The sequence below is a fragment of the Diadema setosum genome, chromosome 8 (assembly GCF_964275005.1).
Source record: "Diadema setosum chromosome 8, eeDiaSeto1, whole genome shotgun sequence".
In the NCBI taxonomy this organism is placed as follows: domain Eukaryota; kingdom Metazoa; phylum Echinodermata; class Echinoidea; order Diadematoida; family Diadematidae; genus Diadema; species Diadema setosum.
This window is the reverse complement of record NC_092692.1, coordinates 32911862-32934266: the sequence shown is the minus strand read 5'-3', so window position 1 is coordinate 32934266 and position 22405 is coordinate 32911862. Positions and strand designations below refer to the sequence as shown.

The 22405-nt window shown below is 38.8% G+C and overlaps 1 protein-coding gene across 3 annotated transcripts in view; it reads left to right on the top strand.

The window, feature by feature from the left end:
* Positions 1-17901, top strand: part of LOC140231972 (neuronal-specific septin-3-like) — a 97012-nt gene extending 79111 nt beyond the window's left edge. For 2 of the 3 annotated variants that reach the window (XM_072312123.1, XM_072312122.1), the window contains exons 4-11: positions 39-182; positions 2362-2443; positions 3553-3690; positions 5350-5467; positions 9563-9658; positions 13744-13840; positions 15144-15279; positions 17432-17901. In XM_072312123.1, the coding sequence (XP_072168224.1) occupies positions 39-182; positions 2362-2443; positions 3553-3690; positions 5350-5467; positions 9563-9658; positions 13744-13840; positions 15144-15279; positions 17432-17462 (842 nt within the window). In that variant the 3' untranslated portion in view covers positions 17463-17901. Of the gene's footprint in view, positions 1-38; positions 183-2361; positions 2444-3552; positions 3691-5349; positions 5468-9562; positions 9659-13743; positions 13841-15143; positions 15495-17431 lie in introns of those variants that run through there. The other variant, XM_072312124.1, reaches the window with a different exon arrangement.
* Positions 17902-22405: the final 4504 nt, after the last annotated feature.

The following is a 22405-nucleotide window of genomic DNA, read 5'->3' as shown; positions in this document are numbered from 1 at the left end:
TATTCATCCATTGATCTATCACTATATTCACTGCACAGGGGCCAGTGGTCTGGGAAAGTCCACCCTGGTCAACACCCTCTTCAAGGCCAAGATCTCCAGACGGTCCTGTGCGGAGGCGGAGGGTACTGAGGAGTGTCCCCCACCGATCCCCAAGACAGTGGAAGTCAAGTCCATCAGCCATGGTAGGTGGGAGGAACCTTTGGTGTCTCAGCTCGTGTCCGGCTTAAACAGATTGATCATCTGTTTGTTGATACCCTGTACTTTAAATCTTTCGAGCATGTTTTTATCATGTGCGTTCTTTTTGGATGGTTTCAGTAAGAGATAAAGAGGGTGAGGAGAAAGAAAGGTAAAAAAGTGGAAGGAGAGAGAGAGAGAGAGAGTTTGATTAGTTTACTTTGGAGATTTTGCTCTTTTACTCTAGGTATTAAAGGAAATTTAATTTGTATATGTATAAATCAAACTCTTGTTGAGTGTAATATGCAAATATACAAATGAATAAATATATCAAATTAGTGATAGTTATATAAAAATATGAACAATATCTGGATAACATATTTATCACAAATTTATGTGTTGAATAAATATATAAAAAACAAAACATCAGACTGGTGAATGAGGCAATTTAGTGCACTCACCAGTGTAAAGATAGAAAGATTAGTGTTGTACATCAGCTGCGCAGACAGTGCTTTTCTTTAAAATGGCAAGTTAGCAGCCATGATTTCCTATCAGCAGGTTATCCTCCCACCTTGCCATGATCACCCCACCAAAGAAGGGGGAAAAGAGGGGAGCCTGTGAGTCAGTGGGTTCAACTTGGATTAGACTCTGAACAGAAGCTCAATGTCACCCTTAACAGTTGTAAAAGCCAAGTTTTCCCCCTGGAGTATATTTAGGATATGGCACACAAAGGCAAAGAGAGAATCTTCATTGTGGAAAAAGCTGGATATAATTCTCACATCATGGAATCCTTTTTAAACATGCATTGACATACATTTAAAGGGGATGGATAGTAACTGATCAGTGGGAATGCTGGGGGATGATTGTTCTAATCCTAGTGGGATCCATTTAAGAGTAGATTATATATCTATTGTTGTGTGAAAATTATTTGCTTCAGAATGGTCTCATATTCAAGTAATGTGCAGTTCAATGTTTCCAGGTTAGCATGCCTGTACAGTGACGGGCGATCGTTAAAATGTTTGTCATATCTTAATATCCAGGGGCTTAAGTGTGAATAAAGGTGATTATAATTATTTGTAAGTTCCAGTGATTGCAGTGACTTTGATTGAGATACTTTGTTAGATACTGACAGCTGATTGGCTGTTTCCTGGCTGCCATGGTAACTGCAGACTGGTATTTCAATATACAGTGATCACAATCTTCTGTATGAACGTGGACATTGATCAATGTTACTTTCGCTTGTGATTACTGTAATAACATGATATGGAAGGAGTGGTGTTAGTGTTATAGCGACAGACAGCGTCACCATGCCGGTATATCAGCATTAATCATCCTAATGATAGCAAGTACTGGCCCAGTTACAATACCATTATCAACCGCATTCAGGATTTGTGGGCAGTAAGACATACAAAAAGTTTGAATGATGACCAGCTGGCTGGTAGGAAGTCAGGTCAACGCTGATAAAGAATTACACCTTTCATTTCCTTATAGACTGCTGCGTGATAAAAGTATGTGACAGTACATGTTTTGAGTGTTTACAATCATCAAAGTTGCTTAGTAAGACTTTTCAGAATGATCTTTTTTGGCTATGATTTCCTGTCTTCTAATGTTTTTGGATTTCTTTTTTAAGCAATCATACCTGTGTTGCTTTAGAAAGAATTAAACAGTTTTTTGGACATTTTTTCCTGATCCTCTTTCAACAATTGTAATGAACCAAAACTGTAAATGTCATGAAGAATGCAATTGAATATGAAGTACATACTGATATGAATGCAACATGTGTGGAATTGACAAGAGAGATGTCACATTATTATCCTATTGCAATCTTGTGGTTCTGTCATCTCTGTCAGCTTTTAATGTGTGTCATCAGTTTTCTTTTATCCCATGTGTGGTTCATAAGCAATCATACAACAACATCAAGAAAACTGAACCAACTAAAGTGCATGCATAGTGTTATCAGTTGAATATGTCAAGATTCTTCTTTTGCCATGTACAGTAAAAAAAAAAAAAAAGTTTTACCTTGCAGTAGAATCATTCAATGATATAAATGTATGATGGTGCATCACTAGCTATCAGAAGTGGCAAAGTATCATATCTGGGTACTTTATGTCCTTTAGTCCCTCATTGGATGAATTATACCTTATGCTAATTGATGTTTCTGTATCATATAATGTGTATCATTTACAGTCATTGAAGAGAATGGTGTGAGGTTGAAGTTGACTGTGACAGACACACCAGGCTTTGGGGATCACATTAACAATGAAAACTGGTGAGTAGGTAGACAAATTGTAAATGACCATTTCTCAAGTGTTACTATGATAACTACATGTATAGATACCTGAAGTTAAAACCTTTTTGAAGCCTTTGAATGTTGAGGATCTGCTGTGATGTGTAGGATAACTCGTGCTTCATAATTCTTTGGTCCATTTTTTCTGCTCAGATCTCTCTGAATCCTCCACATATTAAGTGATATCTTCCAACTTTAAGCTGTAAAACTTTTCCCTCTTTCTTATTGCACTGTATCTCTTATCTTCTGTTATGTTGATCATAGATAGAAACATGTTGAAGCATACTGATTTACATTTTCCTGTCTTTAATAGAAATAATTGTTTATGCTCATTTGAGTAAAGAAATTAACTCAACAAATTGTCTGTCCCAGAATTCCCTATAACATGCAGTAGAAATACTCTCTTGTTGGAGGCTTAGATTACCTTACATGCATTAGAAATGATGTATTATCACTTGAGTTATTAGTAGAAAGGAGGCGTTAATCTTTTAAGTGCATCAGTGCATGACTAGATTTTTGTCATGTGCCTTGAAAGTATAAACCTGCAGAAGAAAGCAGAAGGATGTGTCCTCGGGTATGGAAGTATACAAAACTATAGGGGTCAGAGAACAGCAAAGTAATGAGAAGGAATTACAATTTTGTGTTACAGAAGAAAATCATCTTAGTGTCATCAAATTGGCAACCCTGAATTGTACCATATATATTATATCCTAGTTTTGATGAAGATGAGATGGAAATGGTTGAATTTTTTTAAATCTGCACACAATTAGACAAAATTGAATGTAGCAACATTTACTAATTGTAAACAGAAACCCTATCTTCAATCTTCAGTTTTTTTTTTGTTGCCAATTTAATGATTGAGTATAGATTACAGGATCTAAATCAAGGCTTGTGATAATTCTGCAACCATAATAAGCAGTGGTATGTGACCAAAATAGGGCTGAGATGAAAAGTTTTTTCTTTCTAAATTATGAAGCACAAGCAACGAATGATAAAATCATAGTAAAAACATGCAATATCAAAGCGCAGAAATGTAGTTTCTGGCCAGATTTGATAAGGTAACATCTATTTTTTGTTGACCATCCAAACAGCTGGATCCCAATCGAGGAGTACATCAATGAGCAATACGAGAAGTACCTTTCGGAAGAGATCAACATCAGCCGCAAGAAACACATTCCAGACAGTAGAGTGCACGTTTGTCTCTACTTCATCGCACCCACCGGTCACGGGTAAGGACATATCGTCGCTGGGGTGACAAGACCTCATATCTCAAAAATGTCAATTTTTTTTTTTTTTTTTTAAATGGTCAAATAATGGGTCAAGTGATGTCTTGGCCAAATCCTAACTGTCTTACTCCAAAAATGAAGCCACCATGACATGTCAAAGAGAAGGCTTTCCCATTCACTATAGTGCTTTGGCCGCCATGTTTTTTCGCTCTCCTGAACATTTGACAATTTTGAGATACGAGGTTTTGTCACCCCAGCAACGATATATACAAATGTATAAAGCAATCCAACCTTCACGTGGACAGTGACCATACGCTGGACATTCATATTGCATGTCCAGAAACATGTTGCCAAGATCTCAAGTTTCAGAAATGAGTGTTGGTAATCATTATACAGGTTGAACTCATTGATCATAGATAAGGACACTGACTGAAACAGTCTGACCTTTATGTATTCTCAGAAGCCATTTATTGGACATTCATATTACATGTACAGAATAGCGGTCCCAAGATAGATCATAAGGTTCAGAGATGAGCTTGTACTTTAGGTTATATGGTATGAAATGCCATCAGTCTGTATGGAAGACCGCTGTTCATTGTAAATGACTGTAGAAGAGTTTTGATCTAAATACCTCTAGATAAACCTGTCTTATCTTGATCAGAAGATTGCAATGTTTTAGCGTACCTAAGGGAAAAGGTGTTAAAATGTTAACCCGTTGAGGACGGTTTGATTTTGCTACAACACGCAATTCCCATAGACACCTGCCCGAGTATACTCGGGACTCGTCCTCAACGGGTTAAGGAAATCCTGTCCTGAAACAGGGGACCTTCTTCATTTCTATTGTTCTGTGGCAAATCCAATTTAGTGCAGAGGAGAGGTATTAATTTCTATTCATTCAAAATTTACAGGTATTTTTCAAAGTTCCATTATCACAGGATGGGTTCAAAAGATAGACATTGTGCCAGTCTTTATATCTAGCAGCCACGACTTATGTCACGCTCTGCACGCATCCTTGCAGGCATTCATCTCATTTCGTTGTCCTTGTGAGATGAAAAATGTGACTTCGTAGTGAACAGAATTCATGAATTAAAAAAGGTGCTCCAATGACAGCCACAGGAAACCTGTGATAAACACAACTCAGGTTTGTTTATGTTAGAAAGGGTTCATGTCAAAACATGGAGGTGTCAGTTTCATTCGATTTATTGTGTCTGTACATGTATTCTTGTTAGAAATTTAGCATTGCACGTTAACATTGAAAGTGCTATGAAGTACATCGTGCAATGATACAAAGGCTCATAAGAAAAGAACTACAATTCAGTGGTTCAACATTATTGTTTACTGAAGACTAGAAAAATCTGTGTTCATGTTATTCCTAGAAGCATCAAGTATCGCATATCACTTGATGATAATTCTTTTCTTGACCAATTCAATCACGTTGCACTTATGTTGTTATACCACTGCTTATCCTCTGAAAAGAAGCATGCAGATGCAGTAAAGTGTAGATATTGTGCAAATGGTAGTAAGTTAACAGAGAGAGGAACAGTCTAAATACGGTATATGAATAAGTCCTACATCTGTGACCCCACAACTTGACCTTTGACACGTTCCTATGATGCCAGTGGGTCTGACAGAGTTCTGTTTAATTTTTTTTTTCTCTTGCAGCTTAAAGCCACTGGACATTGAGTTCATGAGGAGACTGGACAAGGTGGTCAATGTGGTACCGGTCATCTCCAAGGCCGACACTCTTACCATTGAGGAGAGGCTGCTCTTCAAGAAGAGGGTAAGGCCCGCACCCATCAGGGGTCAGACGACCAGACATAGTAGGTTTGATGGACCACTGTAGGGTTAAAGAAACACTTCAAGTAAGGGTCACAGGATCACAACCTACAGGGGTCAAAGACCACTGATAAGGTTTAGTGGACCACTAAAGGTGAAAGAAATACTTAAAGGGTGTGTACAGTTCTGGTCGAGGTGTAGATTTAGCTTTTAACATTTTGCAAGATATTCAGAAACCACTCTATAAGATGTCAAAGAGCATGCAGTTCTAAATGGTATCAAAAGTTTATTCGATGAAAATCGGTTTTGAAATGGCTGAGATATCCAAAAACAAGGTGAAACAAAGAGATCCTAATAAAGTTGGGGCATGTCGCCTTTTATTATTAGCACTTTTTTGGATATCTCAGCCATTTGAAAACCAATTTTCATCAAATAAATGTTGAATCCTTCCTAATATTACATGCTCTTTCATATTTCATAGGAGGCTTTTCATTATCTCACTTAAGAATGTTCAAAATATGAATCCCTACCTCAACCAGTACTGTACAGTCCCTTTAAAACTAAGGTTGACAGGATCATAACCTCCTGGGTTACAAAAGACCACACATGAGGTCTATAGACCACTAAGAGTGAACGAGTCCCGAGTATACTCGGGCAGGTGTCTATGGGAAATGCGTGTTCTAGCAAAATCAAACCGTCCTCAACGGGTTAAACTAAGGGTGAGGACCACAAAAAAAAACATTAAAATGCACACTCAAGTTCTTGTCTACATGCATTGAATGCTAGTGATAATTGGAAAAAAATTTCACGTTGTGAAAAAGACCCATCAGCTCCAATCTGTGAAATTTCATGCCACGAATATTTCTGGTTTTACAGTAGATAGATAGATAGATAGATAGATAGATAGATAGATAGATAGATAAATGTAGATAGATAGATAGATAGATAGATAGATAGATAGAGACAGATAGATAGATAGATAGGTAGATATAGATAGATAGATAGATATAGACAGATAGATAGATAGATAGATAGATATAGACAGATAGATAGATAGATAGACAGATAGATAGATAGAGATAGACATACAAACGGACAGACAGACAGATAGACAGAGACAGAGGCAGAGATAGGGAGAGAAAAAGTGAAGATAAGTTATGACAGTGAACCCAGACTTTTTCCCATGATAGTACCACTTTTGTTTTTGTAAGCAAAATCAAGTATTTAAAGCACCCCACATGATAGCGTGTCATGCTAAGTTTGCTGATTGGGTGTTGACATTTTTCCCATTTGTGGTGCAACTGCCTGTGTGTTATTTTTGTGGCATTTCCAACAAAGAGAACACCTAGCTAAGTAAAGGCATATAGCTTGCTTGCTTGTAGGGTTGACTCATAACACTTTTGTGGCATCAAACAAGGTAGTCGCTAATTCCAAACGTGGTTCCTGAGATAGAAACAGCGTGCCAAAACTTTCCAAAAAAAAAAAGGTTAATCTTTAAAGTTGATCTTGAACAGTGCCCTATTCCTGGACTACAAATCCTGGATCTGTGGTTGTTTTTGTTTTGTTTTCTTTTTTTTTTTCTTGTCAGAGCATAGCATGTCCATATTTTGTCAGCACTGATGCAGATTTGATGTTCATAATTTTCCTCATTAAATATATCCTCTGATATTTGACAGATTTAGATTGCCTCCACCAACACACACACACACACACACACGCACACACACACACACACACACTACAGTTTTCTTCCTTGCTGTCTCTCTCTCTCTCTTTCTCTTTCTCTTTTTCTCTTTCTCTCTTTCCTTTTCTGTCATTCTTTCCTTGTGATATCCTCTTACAAAAGTTATTAAAACAGATCCCATGCCCAAGGACAGGATAGATCTGCAGAAGTCATTATGTTAAACCCAATGACAAAATCAGATGTGATAACCATCAAATCATCACATTTTTTCCTTTTTTTTTTTTTTTTTTTTACTCTTTTGCCCATTTCATCCAAACTGTCTAGACAGAATTCAGGATGGATTGTATGTAATCTCTCTAACTCTCTCTTATCACTGCTGGGAATCACAATAGCATGTCTGTGTATTTGGCTCTATGTTTTCTGGGTGCACACAGCTAGGATACACACAAAACACTGTCAGCACAATATGTCTTTTCCACACTTGGAAATTTCACTGGATAGTAAATCAATAATTGTATTTTCTCAGGGATTCTAAATCTGCATTTTGGAAGATGGTGGTTTAAATCTGTAGTTCAAATTGTTTTCAGGCACAAAAATCATATTTATTGTCTAGATTGCAAGGGCTCATCATGGAAAAATCAGTGTTTTTATGCCTGTTGTATTATCATCACTTGCTTTGTTTGTCAGAATGATGGGAAAAGAAGTATTTTGCCCAATAATGCCATTTTGATATAGAAAGATTTGTTTTTTAATGGAACAGGATAAAAAAAAACCACATAATGTAATGATAGTGTAATAAATGAATTACAACAAAACCCTAGATGACATCACTAAAGTTCTATCCAGCAATATTTGTGTGCAACACTAACACCCCCCCCCCATGTAAAAGCATTCCAAGGCTCTTGTTTGATGTAGTGTTGTCAATTGTTGCTATATGATTTACCTTTAACCCGTTGAGGACAGGCTGATTTTGCTACAACACACATTTTCCATAGACACGAGCTTGCTCAAGTATACTCCGGACTCGTCCTCAACGAGTTAATATCAAATGGAAGTCACAGCACAGGAAACGTAAAGAGATGATGGGTAGATTTCCAGTGACCAGGAATGTACTGTAACCCAAAGTACAGCCATGCACTGGAGTCTGAGCATTCAAAAGAAGCTCCTCTTTCTATTCTACCGTATATCAAGTATGATTTATGATTACCCGTCATTGTTAGAATTGAGAGGAACAGAACAAAAGCCCCATTAGTTATTCAGAGTTAGTTTAGATCTGTCGGGAGCCCTAGAGTACGTAGGAGGTGACAAGGCTATAGCCTCTCTCGTACAGCCACTTGGCTGCAGACGCGCCAGGGCCCCGTTTCCCACTTGCTAAACGACAAGCTCGTGTTTCAAGTGGTCGAGTTTCCAATTACACGCATTGAGGGATCCATTTGTCACACGCCTTGTGTAAGTCAGCAAGATGCGTCGACCAGATGTGGCCGTCTGTTCGATGGAGCGAGGTGCAGCAGCTAAACTCATCAACGCCCATTATAGGCTGGCCAATTTCACACGGGGCTGGGAACATCATGCCTGGCAAAGTGTGATGCAGGCCAGGAGGGGAAAGGGGGAGGGAATTGAATTGTAAATAATGCTAAAAGGTGATCATTGCTTGATTACATGAAGAAGCTGTTGTAGCAAATCTGCGACATTCAAGATGTAACGTTTGGATCACATTACATCCATCTCACATGCCTTGTGTGTGACTCATGAAAGTATGACTCATCAAGAGCTCTTGTTGGCTTGTAGTCGTGTGATAGTCCAGGTTCTGGCCGATTTAAGTCCTTGTATTCAGACTAGCCAGCAATCTTGATGGTGTAGCTTGAGCCCTCAACGCCAGCAATACGATCTCAGCTGCCCATACCATACTTTAATAGTACAAAGTGAATCATTCAGAAAACCGTCCAGGCAGTGGACTAGTAGTTGTGTCTCTGTCTGTCTGTCGGTCTTTTTGTTTATGGTCTTTGTGTGTGTGTGTGTGTGTGTGTTTAGGGGAGAGGGTGATTGCATAATCACATATCAATAGTTCACCCATCTTCCTATACAATGAATCTGGCAATCTTTTATTCTAAGTCAGGGCATTTATGATATTTAGTAACAAACTTGGTACAGTTCTGGTCAACATTAACTCTTTTGTATGCTTTGAGAGCCTATAAGCAGAGAATACCTTGTGGTATTACATGTACGGTCCCAAAGTACCAGTCACATATTCAAAAGGGTTAAATTGCATTTCCCAAACTTGATTTTGCTGCTGAAGCTGAAGATACCCCTTTTTATGACTATTGTATTTATTTTTTTAAATACTATTTAATGCTAATATTCTTCAAATGTTTTTCTTTGTTTATTCCAATCTCCCTCCCCTCACTGCCATCACAGATAAAGTCCGCCCTGGAGAAGAACTCTATCCAGACATACCCGATGAAGAATCTTGAAGAGGATGCTGAAGACATGGCAATCAATGATGCTCTCAGGGTACGCATTGTTTCGTCAATGTCTTTTAGATTTCAGCTCTCTCAGTAATCTGTCAATAGTGTTTTCTCTTCATATCGTCGCTATGGTGACAAAATCTTTTATCTCAAATTTTGATGAAGCTCGCCTTTTTTATGAGTGGTCAAATAATCAGTCAAGTGATGGTCTCTCCAAATCCTAGCTGTGTTACCACCAAAAATGAAGCCACCATGTCATGTCCAAGGAAAAGCTATATCCCATTTGATATAGTGCTTTGGCTGCCATGTCTTTTTGCTCTCTTGAACACTGGACGATGTATCACTCAGTATTTCTGCTAGCCAAAGTTTTTTTTTTTTTTTTTTTTTTTTTGGGGGGGGGATGTTTATGCACATCCTTTTCATCATTCAGACAGGTAATCAGACAAAATACTTTCAAGGCTCTGATTATGCTGCAGCTTGGCATGTGAATTTTGACTCCAAAAAAAAAAAGAGGGAGTCTTTTTCTTGCTCTTATATCATTTGTGACCGGCGACAACGGTTTCAGGCAAAAGTCGCGAATTTTGAAAATTCATTTTTTCACTGAATCACATTGCCCATTTCGTAAGCTTTGCATTGATATAAAACACTTGTATTCTTCGGCACCATAAGTGGGCATAGAAAGAGAAATAAGATACACTTTTTAAGTTGTTAGTCTGACAAAATTGCGAGGAAACAGGCTTTGAAGATTCACCTCTTTCTCAAAGACAAAGTCCGAGCGGCGATGCGAGGGGAGAATCACCCATCCGTACGATGGTGCCAATTGATGTTAAGCTCCGCCTCTAGCAACCACATCGCCTTCTGATTGGCTCACTGAGAGAGTCAAATTTACCGGGCACCTTCCTCGGAGCTCAGCGTATGGAGCCGAAAAACAATGCGTTTCGCTCGGGTTTGTTTACCAGTACATCTTTCAAGATGGCGAATACGATAATTACACGTATGGTGTACATGTACATGTGTATGGTGCACGCATTACGCAATGGCATCCACACGCCATGTCCGTGTGCATGTAACAGGAGCGGTGGCGAATCCACACAGTTACAAATCGCGTTTTCATTGTGGTTGATTTGTCTTTATCATTGGCGACCCTTTTGAAGGCAGAAAATTGCTAGTGCTGACAAGGGTCACGCTTCCTGTTTGTTTTGCTTTTACAAGACATGCATATATAATAATGTTGCTTTGCTCGGTGGTGCTAATTGAATTAAAACAAACAAACAAACAAACAAACACGACTCGTAAGCTTGGTGCGAACTTGACGTGTAGTATTTGAATATAATTGGTCACATGTGACCGCTCCTTTCCTCTCATCTACCTTCCATTGGGTCAGTCTGCTGTCATAATTTATACTGCATGTACAAGTAGACAAATTTTAGAATATTTACACTGTAGTTTTCTTTTCACACGATTATGTTATGCTACATGATTTTTGTTTCACTTCCGTTGTCGAACATTGCGGTAGAATAGTTTGGATAGAAAGCCAAACGAAGAGCACGCACTATACAGAGCGAGCGTATATATAAACCACTATACCAAGAACAATGGAGCATGTAATCGTGCACGCGTGGACAAAGCATTCCCCAAACGCTGCAACTGGTGTCTCCGAAAGCCGAATTATGTAAATGTGTGCGACGCACCAGCCAATCGCGTGCGAGACCCTGCGCCGTAGCAACGCTAGGTATATTGGCGCGGCGTTCGAAAGAAGCTCGAAACTGACGAGTGCGATCCAACATAGGGTGCTTAAAATTCCATTTTCGATAGGAAAAACTTAGTCTAATGCAATGAAATTTAGTGTAGATGTAGAAAACATATCAAAGATTCGATTTCTGCAAAAAACCGAAATCGACAAAAATAATGGTCAAAATCTTTGTACCCCGCCTAGGAGGGAATTTGCTCTTGCGACTTTTGCCTGAAACCGTTGTCGCGGGTCACATTTGTATATTGTCTGTATTAAAGACATTTATTTGATTCATTTTGGATTCTGCCATATTAGTAAGCTTTTTGTGCACACAATCTATCATTTCCATAGTTATATTTTGTTATTGGTTCACTATTTACACCATGGGGTGTGTATATTTATATTTGTTGATGTTTGTATGATTTCAATTGTTTATAGTCATTTGTAATATTGCACAAGTGAAAAGCACAATGACTTTTTTATAGGTAGCCTGTGGGTTTGGCAAGAGTTCACTTCTGTTGTTATCCTTGAAGTTCTAGCACATTTTCAAGAGTTGTGTGTGTCACATGTACCTGCACTTTAATGATGGCCTCAACAAGGAAATGTGGAGTGTGTGTACGGAAATGTATGTACCCCTCATGTATCCATAAAGCACTGTATCATCAGACCACGGCCTTAAATCAAGAAACAATACACGTCAATGATTACAGTGCGCTCCCGTTATAACAAACACGGTTATAGTGTAATTCTGGTTACAATGAAATAAAAATCCAGGTCGCAAAATTGTTGACTTTATCTTTTTTATTGTCTGTTTGTTCAACTATAACGAAATTTTGATATAACAAAAGAAATCTGCTGGTCCCAAGGATTTCGTTATAACGGGAGTCCACTGTATTGCAGCAGAGGTTTTGACAGTTGTTTTGCCACGCAACTGTAGGACTTTTATTTTATTCCCCTCATAAAAGATATATGAGAAAATATTTGAACAAAAGGAAGAGGAATGTAAACAATTTTTATCAGCATTCTTGACCTATATTTATTGAAAACAAAAATAGATACACACATGTACATTCAGGTGAAATGTTGAGGACTTGTGCCAAGAAACATAAAACCCAGAGTACATTTTTCAGTCACCACAGCAATCTGCCCAACACTTGAGCTTATAAGTGGGTAATAATATTTAAGTACCCAGAGAGATATATTGGTATCAAATGGTCATAGAAATGAAAGTTCAGCTCTGTGACATGCACACTATGGCATAATGATTAGGCTGGAAGGCTCTTGTGTGAAATACTACACGCTGTGCAATTCTGTGTCCAATCATTCCACATTTGTCTGCGGCATATATGCGAGGACTCATCATGGATATCATAAAACATTTGAATGAGTAAAAATAAAGAGTAACAAAGCTGAAAACACTCCCCGCAATTTTTTTATGTGTTTGTTGTGGTTGTAGATTGCGAACGTTATCAGAATTATGAGGACACACTTTTGTAGAATATCAGTGATACCATTGATTTTAAATGGCACTAGAACTTTTAACTGCATATCATGATTTGTTTGTGAATCACCACACTGTGATACACAGTAAATGCTTCAATAAGCCCACTGGCAATTAATTCTTTGTAAATGACACCTTCAGTGGTACACACTGTGGTTTGTGTTGCTGTTATACCAATACATCATCTCTATGTCTTATTGGTACCTGTTTTATATCACATTCTCGGTGGTAGACGGTGTAGTGACACTCGTCCTGGTCTAGTGACTGTCTCTGTCATTTTCAGACTGTTCGGTAATCTTGACATGATGATTCTGTGTTACAGTGTGGTTTGTGACACTTCGTACTGTCTAACTGGTCCCTTGTTCATGTCACACTCTCTCAGTGGTACAAAGTGTGATGACTCCCCAACAGTTCCAATATCACAGGGGTTCCTTGTCATGCCATGATTACAATGGCACAGTGTGGTTTACTGTGACACTCATACCAGTACAGGTTTACCACCAATTAGCCTTGTTCACACTGTAGTGTTACACAGTGTAGTGGTACTCCTTTTATCCACCTGTTCTGTTGTTAAACTGGTCTCTAATGTCACACGCCTGGGATATTATACAGTGTGCTGATACTTTTATTATCCACCTGTTCTGTTGCTAAACTGGTCCCTAATATCCCACACATGGGATATTATGCAGGTCGGTGATACTTCTATTATCTATTTGTTCTGATGTAAACTGATCTGTAATATCACACACATTGGGATGTACAGTGTGGTGACACTTCTACCAATCCTTCTGTTTATCTATACACTGACAGACTGGTCTCCAGTCATATATCACACTCTTGGTGCAGTGTTCTGGAGCTGATAGACCCGGTCTAATGCACATGTGTCTTTGTCTTCCAGGACCAGATGCCGTTCGCCGTGGTTGGCAGCGACAAGCTTCACGAGGTGGACGGAAGAGAAGCCCTGGGTAGACTGACAAACTGGGGGCTGATCGAAGGTAGGCTGGATCAGAGCTAGGGGTCTGTAGCCTTTTGACAAGGCCTCATTGCTGAGGAATGAGACTGTAACTCACCCCAACTCGAGAATGGCAAGAAACGGGAACATGAGACCGAGTGGCCCTTTTGAAACCAGGGGTTTTTTCCCTGCCGCTTTGCGATGTACGCGAGCATGAATCATTCATGTATTCATGAGTCAATCTGCAGTTGGTATGCTAATAAATCATGTGTCAACACAGACACCTACCGCAGGCAGTGCAGGCTGGATTATGGAACGTCAGATGAGCAAGCCGCTGACATGCGTATTCACTAGATGCGACACCATTGTGAGCAATGCAGTCTCTGATTGGACACTACCTTTTTGGTAACAGAAATGATGAAAAACAACGTTTAAGATAAAGAAATTCATGTCAGGTTTAAAACGGCCTCCTGGCTACCCCCTTGGTCTTGCATTCACTCGCCCCCTTGCAGTTAAGTCTCTATTCCGAGCCTCAGCCTCGAGGTCTTGTCCGAAGGCTATGGGGTCTGTAGCACTGCATGGATCATCTGTCTCACTGTGATATTAACTCCAGTGTGTGCATGACTTCAGATATGTTGGAGAAACCACACCGTCATTTGTTCCTATATCATATCAATTTCTGGGGCAATGCATTTATTTTTTCTAAAATCATTAATAATGGTTAATAATTTTCAGAAATTATCCTGTCCTGAAATTGGCAACTCTGACTTTTTTTTTTTGTATATCTTATCAAGACAAAGGACAAGGTGGAATTGGTTAAAGGAATCAAATCCACACACTAAACACACACACACAAAAGATCACCAAAATGAGAGAAATATTGGCTTTGATCTTCCCAAAGATGTTGCCAAATTAAGGATCGGATATAAATTCAGCAGTTTAGAGGTTGGATGATTCTATGACCAAAATAAACAGTGGTATCTGAACCACAATAGGGCTCATGTTAAAGAGAAGTTTTTATTTTACCATATGAAATACTAACAATAAATTGTTAAAAATGAAATGATAGAAAGATACTATGACAAACTAATAGAAATGTGTTCTATAGGGATCGATGAGTTAAAATCAGTGGGCACGGGAATATAAGAATGAAAGGGAAAGAAGTGATTTGTGTGGTTACAGTGAGTGTGCCAAATTGATCAATTTCTCTTGACAATCCACAGTTGCATTTAGGTGTGAATGAAAGCATTAAGAATAAATCTAGAAATAAACAGATTTGTTTATGGTCAAAGACATGTCCTGAAGCCATTTAAACTGTTTGTTTGTTTTTTCTCTTCTGCCCACAGTGGAAAACCCCAACCACTGTGAGTTCTCCAACCTAAGGGACATGCTCATCAGGACACATCTACAGGACCTCAAGGAAATCACCGACACGATCCACTACGAGAACTTCCGCTACGAGAGACTGCAGGCCAGACAAAAGTACGAAAAGGCTGATGAAAGCAGATGCTAGGATAAGAGAAGACCGTGTTATTTAAAGTATTTTTATCAGTTTATTTTTCTTTTTTTAGTGCTGTAAAATTGCAGGGACCAGTGAGGAGATAACGCAGTGGTGTATATTTGCCACTGGCTTCCTGTTTGCTGAAATTATTGGTCCTGAAAATTATTTTGTGGCTGAACTTGGGAGCTGGAAAGAGTAAGAGACCAACAAAGAAAAGAAAGTTCATTCCTTTCCTCACTGCCTCGGGTTTATAGCAGTGATAAATTTTACTCGCTCTTTATCAAGATCCATTCCTAATAAGACATGAGTCCAAAATTTCTAGAGTAAAATTTATAATTCTTTTATGATGTACAGTTGATACCTGGTCATAAATGACTCATGCTGGACTGTACAGTAAGCTGCCAAAAGATGGCAGCAGACAAAAATTGTCTGGGTATCATCATGGCTGTTTCAGGGTTTGGACAAAGTCAGAGACTGTCCTTTATCATGGTGCTTACCTGTTGTTGAATGGGAAAAATTGTAGTCTTTTAGCAGTCACATCCGTGTTTCGATGTTAATTTGTTTCAACAATGGCTTGTGTGTTTTATCATGGGAAAGTGTAGAGGTAGTTTTTACAAGAGAGAAAGATACTGCTGTAATCTTGTTTACTTGGTTCCTGGTCATATATTTTATTTTCATTGGAACTGACAGTAGTTGTTGTTTGGGTTTTTTTATCACACTTTTTGTGGAAAGATACATCAATAAGTTGTGAGTTTAGAAATACATATTTAATGCCAGTAGTTCCTTTCATGTTATTTGGATATCAGTAGATTATTTGCAAATTGGTATGTGATGAAATATAAATCTCATATGTGACCCGCTACAACAAAATGGTCCTAAAGTCGCGCACGGTCAAAGATGTGAAAATCGAGTTTGAAGTCAGAGCATCAAAATTGGTCAAAACTTACGATTTTCTGAATTTGACATATTATTAGAGTCTGACATGTCTTCTATCATCTGTCGAAATTTTGAAGCAAAATGATGAAAGGAAAGACCAAAAAATAGCGTTTTTCTGGGCCATGTTTTTTTGGCGTTTCAAGGAAGCAGAAACTGGTTCGAACATTTGGATTGAGCGCCACAGATAGGCTCCGCCCCTAACAACGACCAGAGTGATCTCATTGGTCAGTTTGCTGCTTGCCGCTAACCGAAGCGTGAAGCTCGCACACTCCCCAGTCGACTGGTGTGTGGTGGCGGGGTGCGCTATACCCAGCCGCTTCTCCTGGAATCCTGGTCACTGATTGGTCGGTGAGGAGACCGCCGACGCTGTGTTTGAATGAGCATTGCGGGGGTTGCTAGGGCTTACCTTCTATTGTCCGGAGGTGAATACTGACTTGCGTGTCCCTTGGTCGTGATTGCATCGCAAGGAGAACTTTTATGGCGTTTTTCTCGAAACAGAGATTTCCCAGACGCGTCGACATGCTCTCTTTTAAACATCGATATCTCCGCAGCCGATTATATTTATAAGATGTGTTATATATCAATTTAAAGCAGAAAGATTAGGGAATTGTGTCATGCAATTTTCAAATAATTGACCTCGCCCGACTTTAGGATCATTTTGTTGTAGCGGGTCACATATGATTTTGGGTTTCTATGCACTATTAGTAACAACACTATCAAAATTGTTGTCAAAGAGTTCAATGTACTAGCAAGATTGATAAAAACAAGTTTGTTCTATGTCAGGCTTAGCTCTCAATAAGGCAAGGATTCAGTGGGAGAAAGAAAGAGCATTGCCTTGAATGAAGACTATGCTTTCCTCTGAAAATCCATCTCACTGTGAAATCAGTTTTATGGACTATTCCAGTGATTGGGCGTGCTCATCAAGTGAAACAGAAACTAAAAGAGTTTTTGCCTGGTAAATGTTTGACAAAGTGGAGTTCTGCCTGCAGACGTAGGATTTGAAAGGACTGTCATGTTTACAGTATTCTCTAATGGAGAATCTACAATTGTAACTCCCTCAGAAATGGATAAAACTGTTTCAAAAGTTGACCATAGAGGGCATCCTTTCATGTGACTTCTATCAGAGTATGTGGCATTATTAGAAGTGGTTTCCTACCTCTTTCTACTCCCTTCTCTTTTCATGTCATTCTCCCGCAGTGCCAAGACCCGCGACCCTGCCACCAAGTAAACCCCATCCCTCCTGTTCGTCCACTGTGTACTCCTGTCTGTCTGTCTGTGTGTCTATCCGTCTGTTTATCCATCTACAGTAACGTCTTCCCCCTCCCATTTTTGTTGTTGTTGCTCTTTTATGTACCTAACTTTGAACAGAAATCATCACTGTGTACTTCATTGTTTTTTTACTATTACAAGCTCACTGCAATTTGATATTCGCCACTGTCATCATCGCCATCATCATCGTGATCTGTATCATCTTTTTATGTGGTATTCCCCATCCTTACCAGTATGATTGTCCTTGTATCATGTTGTTGGTATCATCAGATCACGGTTTTTATTCGGGGAAACATTCATCATCACTGGACTCGTTTCGTGCCATTGTTTGATGGGCTAAAAGCCAATTGCGTCTTTCATGTGCTCCGACCTAACCACAGTGTAATCACAGTGACGTTAACACCGAGCTTCATAAAAGGCAAACCGCTTATCATAATTCATTTCCTTCACGAAGTCCTTGTCCCTCTTTCCTATACTGTCTTTCACTCTGAATTCATCTGTCTTTTGCCCTTCCCACTATGTGCATTTTTTTTTTTTCAATATGCAATCTCCATGAGCAGACTATGGAACTATTTTTTGTTAAACTTGTGCAAATATTGTACTGATTTTGATGTTCATTGTTTGTGCTCTCATGTTTTTACATGTATGTTTGCAGCTCAAATCATATTGTATCATGTTTGTTTATAATCACGAGCAGGCACTTCCCTGGTGTGGTGTATATGGGACTTTTCATGACTGCTGTTTGCTTTAATCCACTCTGCAATGTTGCTTTTGTTTTGTTTTGTTTTGCTGGCTTTGTACATATTTGCATAGCATTCTGTGTATGGATCTCATTGTCACATTATTAACTCCTCACATTCAGTGCATCAGATTCTCATGCAACAAATAGAATGAGAAGAAAAATTAAAGGCCAAAACTTTTATTAAATGTAAACCATATCAAAAGACCCAGTAGCGTGGGGATACTACGGAGTGGGAAGGCTAGTGGCTTGGATTGGATATATTCGAGAATCCCCATAGCGAATTGTGTACAGCGTTATCACTGATCTCGACTGGAGTCCACCGTATGACGTACTGATGAGCGTATGCTTTGATGTACATTTACGCTGACATGTGGTTGACAGACTCTATTTGTGGTTTACCGGTGGGCAGCGAATGAAAATCAGTCCAATCAGACCACCCATGTTTCCCCTCGCTATCGGGTCTTTAAAGGGGCATTCCGGACAATTTTCATAATTTCACATCATGCAGTACATAAATCGACAGCTCCGTGTATAGATTCGTGGAATTATTGTGGTCCTTGAGCAGAGAAACCAATGAATTTAAAATCTTAAACAAATTACACTGAACAGTGTTGATGACATCGGAGCCTCATATATTTCAGAAATGTAGCAGTGTAATTCCATTACAATACCACATGCTCAACAAGTTCACCTGTGAAAAATCTATGCATGCCTTCTTCTTTTGTTCTGCTTCCTTGAGCCCCAACTCCTACATTCTTATGGTGAGGCTGCCATGTCATCATCCTTGTTCATTGCAATTTGTTATAAATTTTGAAAACATTCTCTTTCCTCATCCCAGTCACTATAAATTCTGAAACTCTGTACTCAGTTTAACTAATTTATAGTTGTTAAAATATAAAAGTCTGAAAATCATCCGGAGGTCCCCTTTAATAACCTCCAATGCATGAGCCCTGGACTCCAGGCACCATTATACAAGTTGTATATATGGAGAGGTTTACGCACCTGCATTTATTGTGTCTTGTGTACGATGTTTGTGGCAGAGAACCAATCAGCTGCTAGCACATGTATTTCAGTTGTTGCTATGGTAACTGCAGCTGTTATAACTTTGCACTCATTTTGATCCTCCATAATATAAACTTCATCCAGGTAATGCACACAGCAAGCTCCCATGATCACTGATGGATATAATCTTTACACATGCACAAACTGTAACCGCTTTTTGGTATGCTATCAGGCTGCTGTGATACAGGTGACTCCTGTTATAATGAAGTCCTTTGGACTGGCAGTTTTCATTCATTGTATCGAAATTTTATTACAGCTGAACAGTAAAGTATGCGAAGAGATATCTATGATAATTGTGTTACTTGAAATTTTACTTCATTGTTACAAGAATTTCTTCATCTTGTAAAAGAGACCTCCAGATGATTTTCAGGCTTTTACGTTTGAACAACTATAAATTGGTGTTAATGGGTACAGAGTTTCAGAATTTATAGCGATTGGGATGAGGAATAAGAATGTTTCCAAAATCTATGATAAATCAGAGTGAACAAGGATGGTGACATGGCAGCCTCACATGACAATACATGAGTGGGGGCTCAAGGAAGCAGAACAAAAGAAGAAAGCATGCATAAATTTTACTCGGGTGAACTTGTTTAACAAGCGGCATTTTAATGGAATTACATTGGTGCATATGTGAGGCTCCTATGTCATCATCCTTTTTCATTGTAATTTGTTTTGGGGTTTTCAGCATAATTTTTTTTAATCTCCACAAGGACTATAATAAATTCCAGAAATCCATACATAGAGCCGTCGATTTATGTTCAACGTGATGTGAAATCATGAAAATTGTCTAGACTTCTAGAACTCACTTGATATGCCAAGCTTTTCCAGCAGCACTCAGAAATGCATCCAGACTTGACCTTCTTGTTAAAGGGAAGGTAAACCCAAAGAGCAATGTGGATTGAGTGAAAGCAGCAACATTAGTAGAACACATCAGTGAAAGTTTGAAGAAAATCGGACAATCGATGCAAAAGTTATGAATTTTTAAAGTTTTGGTGTTGGAACCGCTGGATGAGGAGACTACTAGAGGATATGACGTATGAGTGGACAACAATACAAAGAAAATATAAAGGATATTCAACAAAAATTCACTTTTCTGGAATTATGAAAGAGCAGTGGACCAACCGCTTTCAGAAAGCAGGGGGAATAATTGCTACCCTTAACATATGTCAATATCAAGTTGATGGAATTTGTAATTTTCATGAAAAATGGATTTTTGTAGTATTTTCTTTATATTTTCTTGATATTGTAGTCCACTCATACGTCATAACCTCTAGTAGTCTCCTCATCCAGCGGTTCCAACACCAAAACTTTAAAAATTCATAACTTTTGCATCGATTGTCCGATTTTCTTCAAACTTTCACTGATGTGTTCTACTAATGTTGCTGCTTTCACTCAATCCACATTAATCTTGGGGTTTATCTTCCCTTTAAAGTTAGCAAGCCCACTCAGATGGAACAGTGTGCCTCAGGCTAACAGTAAAGCTGTGGTTACAGAATGGGGATTAGAGGGATTAGATTATCTCTGTTAGATTTGCAATTGAGTTTCGGACAAATGTGTCAATCGAAAGCACTCCAGTGTGTATGCCTATTGACAAACAAAGCACATTAAGGGTTAATACTGACCTTTATCTGACCTTTGCCTTATCACTACAACATGATTATAAAATGTTTACCTGCACATTACTGAAGGTAATCTATGATATCGAATATGTGTGTTATCTACATCGAATGGCTGCATTGTTACATTTTGAACGTGCTTGATCATGTTGATATTGATTTCCATTTTATATTTGTTTCACACAGCATATTGCTGATACCAATAATAGGAAAAGTGTTGCTAATAACAGATGCCCACTATAGAAATATGATTATTTCTACATGGAAAGAAGTCATAGGAAAGAGGTAAAGGATAAATGCCCACTCATAATTGTAATGACTTGATTAATCAGAGGTTTTTTCGTAGACTCGTACAGAAGTCAGAGGTAATTCTTTGTCACAGAAACACACTAGATTGGCAGCGAACTGGCACATGCATAGAGGATTGATACATAATGTACTTGTACATGTATTTCTATTGTGAAAAATTGGCTGTCATAGAAAGCCTGTTAGAGATACAGCAGTGAAGACTGCCGACACTGCAAAGACATGTGAGCAACTCCACAAACAGCTCTCCAGCAAGTGCGTAAGACATCGGGGGAAGGTACATTGTATACTCAGCACAGAAAGCCTTGGTTTTGGTCCCTATATGACAACTGAATCATCTGCTCATTTGAATAAGACAATGTTTTGTACAGCATTTGACACCAACCCTTTTTTTTTTTTTCTTTTTTGACACATTCAGGCCACTAAAATCTTTAAATCTGAAATTTTGGTGGCCCAAGAAAGATATTTAGTGGCCCAAAAGAAAAGGGAAAATAAGATAGCAATTCATTTTGAATCTTAAGTGCCCGATCATGCCTTCAAAAATTAGCTTTGTTGGAAATTTGATGGTCCGACACCATCCCCAGGCCCTAGTTTGCAGACACAAACCCTTGTTGGTCGTAAAGGAGTCTGCGCCAAGACTACTATATGCACCACTTCGGCACTGTCCCATAGGCCCTGTGTTGTAGCTGCAGTGGTGCGTGTATTAGTCTTGGCACATGCAGACTCCTAATACGACCAACAAGGGTTTGTGCCTGCAAACTACCCAGGCCCTAGGCTGTGGGTAATATCAAGCCCTGTTTTATATGTATTGTTTATACAAAGATATTGTAGCATTTGTGATCATTTTAATATGTGGAGACTTGTAATGAAGATTTGACCTGTAGTTAGACATGTTGACCATTGGCAATTACGAGGACCACTGAAGTAGTGTTAGATGAATACACAGACTAAAAAATGTTGATCAAGTGACATGTTTTGTCACTGGTAATGGTATGGATCTGTCACAAGGCATGGAGACGACTGCCATGTATGGCGCAATTTTCCACGACAGATGTTATCCAAGACTCTTGTTTTATCCAGTCCATTTGATAGCAAGGAGCTGATAAGACTTGTAAACACGAATGTCTCAATAAACATGTGGTTTTTTAGAAGGGATCATTTCATTATAATCTGATT